Source organism: Henckelia pumila, chromosome 4 (genome assembly GCF_033568475.1).
Source record: "Henckelia pumila isolate YLH828 chromosome 4, ASM3356847v2, whole genome shotgun sequence".
Classification (NCBI taxonomy): Eukaryota; Viridiplantae; Streptophyta; class Magnoliopsida; order Lamiales; family Gesneriaceae; genus Henckelia; species Henckelia pumila.
This window is the reverse complement of record NC_133123.1, coordinates 163,260,651-163,268,545: the sequence shown is the minus strand read 5'-3', so window position 1 is coordinate 163,268,545 and position 7,895 is coordinate 163,260,651. Positions and strand designations below refer to the sequence as shown.

At 38.2% G+C, this 7,895-nt stretch overlaps 1 protein-coding gene across 12 annotated transcripts; it reads right to left on the bottom strand.

The window, feature by feature from the left end:
• Positions 1-3,870: 3,870 nt before the first annotated feature.
• Positions 3,871-7,151, bottom strand: LOC140866335 (uncharacterized). Of its 12 annotated transcripts, none has more exons than XM_073271305.1 (7): positions 6,969-7,151; positions 6,771-6,895; positions 6,579-6,601; positions 5,677-5,771; positions 5,297-5,357; positions 4,138-4,197; positions 3,871-4,037 (listed from the first exon to the last, which is right to left on the bottom strand). In XM_073271305.1, exons 2-7 carry the CDS (start codon positions 6,817-6,819, stop codon positions 3,984-3,986), a joined length of 342 nt encoding a protein of 113 aa, XP_073127406.1. In that variant the 5' UTR covers positions 6,820-6,895; positions 6,969-7,151; the 3' UTR covers positions 3,871-3,983. The 12 variants fall into 12 exon arrangements, 6 of the variants coding, with proteins under 6 accessions (XP_073127406.1, XP_073127407.1, XP_073127410.1 ...); XM_073271306.1 differs by having other exon boundaries at positions 6,991-7,151; XR_012144857.1 differs by having other exon boundaries at positions 4,138-4,243; positions 5,297-5,364; positions 6,771-7,151.
• Positions 7,152-7,895: the final 744 nt, after the last annotated feature.

Genomic DNA, 7,895 nt, shown 5'->3' with positions numbered 1-7,895 from the left:
CTCCGAGTGTGAGGAGAACTTCTGTGAACTTCGACGACGGTTGACTTCTGCGCCGGTGTTGGCATTACCGTCAGGATCTAGAGGGTATGTGGTATATACTGATGCTTCTCTTTAGGGGTTAGGTTGTGTCCTGACTCAGAATGGGCATGTGATCGCATACGCTTCTAGACAGCTGAAGCTTCACGAGGACAATTACCCAGTCCATGATTTGTAATTGGCAGCCATTGTGTTCGCTTTGAAGATCTGGCGTCATTATCTGTATGGCGAGAAATTTGAGATCTTCACCGACCATAAGAGTCTCAAATATTTTTTCACTCAGGCGGAGTTGAACATGAGGCAGAGACGTTGGATGGACTTTCTTAAGGACTATGATTGCGAGATTAAGTACCATCCTGGAGCTACTAATCTCACTGCTGATGCTTTGAGTCGCAAGGTGCGACTATCCGCACTACAGACTTGTTCGATGTCTAGTGCGATTAGTGACTATTGTACTTCAAGTTATACCTTCAAGCATAATAAAGGTATGTGGGGTATCCAGATGTTTGCGATATTATCTGAGCCAGTTTTGTATTCGCGGATTCGAGATGCTCAGATGTCGGATTCGAAGACCCAGCATTTAGCTCGTCTAGCTAACGAGGGTAGCTCGTCTGGATTTCATTATCAATCAGATGGATTTCTGTGTTTGTCTGGTAGGCTTGTGATTCCGCGGGATGTAGAGTTGCGAGAGGAGATTTTGTCTCAGGCGCATCGCACTAAGTTGAGCATTCATCCTGGGAGCAACAAGATGTACAAGGATCTACGTACTCATTTCTGGTGGAAAGGAATGAAACGCAGTGTTTATCAGTTTGTTACGAGATGTTTGGTGTGTCAACAGGTCAAGGCAGAGCACCGACGACCTGGAGAATTGCTTCACAGTTTGCCTATTCCTGAATGGAAATGGGAGTTTATCACAATGGACTTTGTGACCCATTTGCCGGTATCCCCGAGGAACTGTGATGCTATCTGGGTTGTGGTGGACCGACTCACCAAGTCAGCGCATTTCATTGCCTATAGCCGGGAGTACAATGTGGATCGTATGGCTCGGTTGTACATTCAGGAGATCGTTCGACTTCATGGAGTGCCTGTGAGCATTGTCAGCGATCGAGACCCCAGGTTTACTTCTAGATTCTGTGGGAGTGTTCAACGTGCGATGGTTACTACTCTCAGTTTGAGTACTGCCTATCATCCGAAGACTGATGGTCAGTCAGAGAGCACTATCCGTACTTTGGAGGATATGCTTAGAGCGTGCGTCATGGATTTTGGTTCAGCCTGGCAGGATCATTTTCCATTGATCGAGTTTGCGTACAACAATAGCTATCATACTAGTATTGGGATGGCACCTTTTGAGGCATTGTATGGGCGACATTGTCGTACTCCACTCTTCTGTGAAGAAGTGGGGGAGAGACAGGCTGAGGGACCGGAGTTTATCCAGCAGGCGATAGAAATTGTTGATCAGATCAAGAAACGGATTAAGACTGCACAGGATCGTCAGGCTAGCTATGCTCACACTAAGCGTAGGCCTTTGCAGTTCGATGTCGGGGAGAAAGTGTTTCTGAGAGTGTCACCTTTTTGCAAAATTCTCAGATTTGGCCTTAAGGGCAAGTTGTCTCCCAGATTTATTGGTCCGTTTGAGATCTTGGAGAGCTTTGGCGATTTGTCTTATCGACTAGCTTTGCTACCGCATCTTTTCAGTATTCACGACATGTTCCACATATCTCTGTTGCGACGGTATGTGGCGGATGAGTCTCATATTCTGCAGTCTGAGGTTCATGTGAGCAAGGATTTGACCTATGTTGAGAAACCTATTCGTATCCTGGATTATAAGGATAAGGTTTTGTGAAACAAAGTCATTCCTTTGGTTTTAGTTCAGTGGCAGCGCCGAGGCACTGAGGAAGCTACTTGGGAGCTTGAGGACAGGATGCGTGAAGACCATCCTGAGTTGTTTTGATTTCATTCTTAAGTTGTATTCAGTTGCAAACTCTGTAAACGTTTGATTTGAATAAAGAATGTTTCTGATTTCTGTATTACATTCAGTACTTAAGATTTGATTTCGAGGACGAAATATCTTAAGTGAGGGAGAATGTAGTAGCCCGTAACCAAAATCAGTAATTAAGGAATTAATCATAATTACTTGGGAAGAGTTCGGAAGCTTCGAAGGTGAGTTCGGAAGCTCCGAACAAGATTGGAAGCTCCGATGGTATTACGTCAGGCATGACGTGTCGAAAGCTCCGATCACCCCTATCCGAAGTCAACAAGTGATATTTTGACACGTGGTAGATCAGGATCTTCGAAAGCTCCGATGGCAGGATAGGACGTTTTGATCGAGGTTCGGAAGTTCCGATCGAGGATCGAAGGCTCCGATCGTTGTCTATAAATAGAAGGCCGAGAATTCATTTTCAATTGCCAATTCCAGATTTTCTCTCTACTCTAGTCGTATTCGAGTTATACTAGCCTTCCTAGGCTTGACCCGGGAGTTGTCGAGGCGTTTGGAAGTCATAGCAGAGTTGTGCCCAAGTTCTGGTGGCATCGACATCAAAGGGCTAACGACGGACAAAGGTATAGCTTTTGCTTCCTATAAATATTTAGGAGTATGCAATAGCTTAGTTAAGGCTTTTAGAGCACTTTAATGATAGTAGTATCATTTGACAGTGTAGAGCAGACTATAGGCGTGGACCTAGAGTTGGTAGAGCTTGCACTGATCTTGAGGTACGGAAGTACTGTTCGAGATATCCTGACTGAGTATGCATGTATTATGTGACTGCATGATTTTTATGTCATTGATTTATGCTGCATTCATTTGCATACTGAGTTATCTCATTCGAGATGTCTGTTAGTAGGGTTTTTCCCTATCCTGTTAGTGGTTGGACTTCCATCGATTTGGGTCTGGCATATCCACTGGTATTATGGTATGGGAGCCAACTCCTGAAGCGACGGCACAGCGTGCTACATACCAGGGCCCGGTCTGTTTCTGTTATCTGATCCTTGACCTCGAGTTTATAGGGAGTTCACTTTGCATGCACGTATACTCATACTCTTATACTGAGCGTTTTATGCTCACGTCTCGTACTCTGTGTTTCTGGACACCCTATTCCATGGGGCAGGTTTGCGATTGGATGAGGCGGGTGGATCCAAGAGGGGCTAGGCAGTTGTTGGTCAGCTGGAGCTTCGCCTAGATTTTATTTCTGTTGTTATTGGATTAATACAGCTGTTCGATATGGTTGTATAATATTTGGGTATTTACAGATTCCTTGCCTTGGGATTGTATATTGTTTATGGTTTTTGCAGTTTTATTTTGATATCCGTTTAATTAAGTTAATTGCCACTACTAGAATATAGACTTTTAGTGACATTGAAAAATGTCCTTATATTAAAGATATAGTGACATTTATGTTTTAGTGACATCTGGGTAAAATGTCCTCTATTCTCGTGTCGTCTAAAGGTTTGTGACATTTTGCAGTGTCATTATAGAATACTTACACTGACATCATAAATGCCCTGATTTAAAGTTATGAAGGCATTATAAAGTGTCATGATAGATATAAAACAAGGACAATTACAAATGCCTCAATCTTTTGCCAATAAAGGCATTTAGAAGTGTCTTCTTTTTATGTTAATAAGGACACGGTTGAATGTCTTCTATTGATGTATATAATGACAATTATAAATGTCTCATCATTCTATTTACAAGGACACTAAGAAATGTCCTTATAAGTAGTTTATAAAGACACTTTAAATCATCCAACACTCTTAACAACATTTTTACCCTCAATATTCTCATATATTATTCTTTGTAATCATAAAATAAAAAAAAAAACATAAAATGAATCAAAATAAAACAAAATCACTGTAATATATAATTTCAAAAATATTCAATTTCATACATTTGAGTCGAGGAATAAATACATCGCTACAATAAAAAAAACAACTGAATTTGTTGCGCAGCATCATGGAACATCATATTGTAGACAAAATTCTCTTTTCTCTTCATTACTTGTTACCTGCAAGTACAATTAACCAAAGAGAATATTTTTTCCCAAATCTGCATCATGTATGATATGATATTGAAAACTGGAGAAGCAAGCTGCAGATAGACAGAACCTTTTCAAAAATCAGCGAGGATCTCTGAACATTTCCAATGAGAGAGATGATGGATCTGTGCTGAAGAAGATTCACAACTATGATATTTTCCAACACGATGTAATTCCTACTTACGAAGAGAGAAGCGAGGTGAAAAACATAGAACAGAGTATAGAAGGAATGTCTAGATCATATCAAAACACAACATAGTCAGAGCCAAAAATTCATGTGAGTCTGCAAACGAGTGAAGGAAATAGATGGCTCAAAACAGGACTCATTTGCTAATAGTGAATTCTCTTATACAGCCATTTTTGTAAATGCCAAGCAATAAAACGAGGCCAGATATTCATAAGCTTGCCTGTTGGATCAGTTCTCTGCTCCAAAGCTTATAATCCATTGTCAAGGCTAGTTTGATGTTGTCATAATTTTTCGTATTTCGGTAGAACAAGGACATAAAGATTACGATCTCCATCGTAAGAACAAAATCCACACGTATAAATAAAACACTTAAATATTTCAAAAGGAGGTGTTGATAATTACATTATAATTTAACATAAAATATGGCAAATTCGCTCGTTCTTACTATTTTAACTTGAGTATCCAAGACATAATCACCAACTGAACAAACCAAGCTAAAAACATACCAAAAGGATATCATTTCAAGATGCAGTTTGTCCAATCTACATGGTTCAACAAGAAGCATGGAAACAAAACCAAACTAACCGATTTTTTTTGTAAAAAAAACCACTAAGAAATTTACCATAACCCAATGAAAGTAGTATGTAATAACCAGATAGATCTACCAACATAATTTACAGGAACTTCAGAACTTTGATACAAAAAAATTTCTGAAAGCATGTTTAGAATCAAGAAAGGAAACATTAAACTACAAGATCTAACAATGCTCGAGTGAACCAAACATTTGAATATATATTAACAAAAGGATATAGTACATCAGTAAATAGAGTCCCAATATTATATGGGCACTTACTATATCTGCCCACTCCAATATATGGAAGACACCTTTGCATTAAACAAACAAATAAGAATCATCACTGAAAGAAGCACAAAATCAGAACATATATGGAAAAGACTCAAAAGAGAAACAACTTAAAAAAACAACACTTAAACAGGAAGATTTTCTTTCTTTCTTTTTTTGATAACTGAAGGGAAGACTCACTTTCAATAGCAGGATTACTGAACAATGGGAAATCTTCTTCCACTCCAATGGAAAAAATTTTCTGAGTTCTGTAGAAATCAAGTATCAGCTCCTTACATATTTTTATCTGCTTCTCTCTAGTTTTACTAACTGGGTGCTAAAAATAAAATTTAAGAAAAGTTATCATGTCAAAAGGACAAAGGTTTCCCTTTGAAAGAGCCTGTGGAACAGAATATATGAAGAAGTAATTTGTTTTAGCTCCAGAACAACCCTGATCCAAAAACTTGAAGAAAATTTAGCACGACTACAACCAATTTCCATGGAAAAGCATAAGATTTCATGGAAGTTGTTCATCTATCATAAACTTTAGGGAAATAAAATACTAATGAATGACATCCAACCTGGTAAAGTAGGCACTGAAATATCCAAAATTTGAAGCCATCAAGCCAACACAGAAAAGATGAAAAATCGTGGACTTATGATCATTGTTGAGATGCTGAAAAGACAAGGAAAAACTCTAGTCAAAGCGCCTGCGCCATGTAAGCCGATGTTCATGGGGATAGTACTCATGAAATCAAATCCTGTTTAAAGGCAATATCACACCAATATAACGTGACAACTCCCTGTACTCAATTTTAGATGTTACCGAAAGAGTAAACATCATATAAAACAAAATCATCTGGCACACAAAAAGTACGTGCAACATATCAATTAATCTAGGAAGTCCACTAAGGCAGGGAGTTCCTATCATAATATAGGAAAATGACAAGGCAAAAGACATGGTCAGCAGAAGTTTCTGGTTTTGTTGACAACAATCAACCAAGAGGCTGAAGGAACAAACAACAGTAATTGACTAAAATATGATGAATGGACGGGATGCCAATACTTTATACTATAAAATAATAGCATAGCACATTGTAACCAGAATCATTAAAACTAAAATTTGACCAAGCTAATGAAACATGCAAGTCAACATGCTATCCACATCTAGACAAATATGAACTAATCGGATGCCGGAATCCACACTTTGGATTTAAGCAATTACGTACTATGCAACAAGAACAAACATTCCCTTGGATTTACTCGTGCAATGTCACTACGACGATATTCGAATTCACTTCCCCGAGGACAGAAAAAATTAGAATTCAATCATTTTCAACTTATATTACTAATCTTAAATAACAGAATAATAAACTAAAATCCCAATAATCTTAAATACCACAATCATCTCAAATAACTCAACTATAATTCCCAATGATCACACTAACTAATTAAACTATGACTTAGGTTTGTCGAAATATACCTTTGAATTCAAAACTCCAGTACCTACGACAATGAACCCAAATAATAATCATAATAGTGTGATAAATGCAAGGAAATCAAATGAAATTCGAATGGATTAAAATCCTAAATCGGAAAGCCTGCTAAATTTATGAAAAGTGAATTTAATAGGCCTTGAAACATCCTTAAAGAAGAAACAAGATCTAGTAAGTACCGAAACAAGACAGTTGCGCGGCGGAGAATGGTGTTTCGCGACTGAACATCTAAGGTCACACGGCTGGAAAACGATCTGTGCTTGATAAAAATTCTACCTAATCTTGATTAAAACCTATTTACCACCTGAAATCACAGAAATTAACAAGAAACTATTTTTAAATCGACAAAAGAAATAGAACACACATAAACTTGTCACCTAGAGTTTCAAATCACGATACAGTTAGAGAGGAAAGAATAACGGCCAAGGGCATATGGAGAGGATGGTGGCGCCGCTGGTGGCAAAAGGTGTTGCTAGGCGACAGAAGGCAATTCCGCTCAACGGCGATGGAGAAAGAGAGAGTAGAAACAATCAGATTGTTGGAGAGAAGAAAAATCAGGATGCACGGGGCAGGGCGGTAAGAATAAAATCGTGGAGGGAAAGATGAAAAATTGGGACATAAGTGTGGAAAATTAATATTTTTTCGTGGCATTCATAAAAATGTCATGATAATATATCTAATAAGAGTTTTATTTTATTAAAATTTTGATTTTTTACAAATGTCATGATAGGTATATATTAACTACACTTTTGAACAAATGTCATTAAAAATGTGTCAGCATAGCCATTTTTTCTAGTAGTGTGCATGCCTAAGTTCTGTTTAGTAGGTGATCCAGGTAAGGGTCACTACACAAAACCTACAGCTAATCTTGCTGTCTTCACTGGTCACTGGCTACTCCAAGCTCCTGGTGCGAACCAAACTCGAAGGAAATTTTTTTTTTTAATATTACATATATGCCCATACATATATGCATCTATACTTGAAATAGATTTTCATAAAATTTAATGCATGATAAAAATCGATTGCATCTTAAAAGTTTAAAAACTCGAACAGGTTAAATTCCATGCAAACAGCTATAATCTCAAATGTATGCAAACTAATGAAAAATAGTAAACATGTGCGGAAAATAGCTCAATACATAAAATATCACTTCATAAACTAAATCAACTGAAACATGAGCTAGCGAAGGTCACGGGTGTGATAGCGAAGGTCACGGGTGTGCTAGCTCGCCACGGATGCACAGAGGTCTTCACCACCAGTCGGGAGCACAACCTCCTGAATAACATAAAACTCACCTGCACACC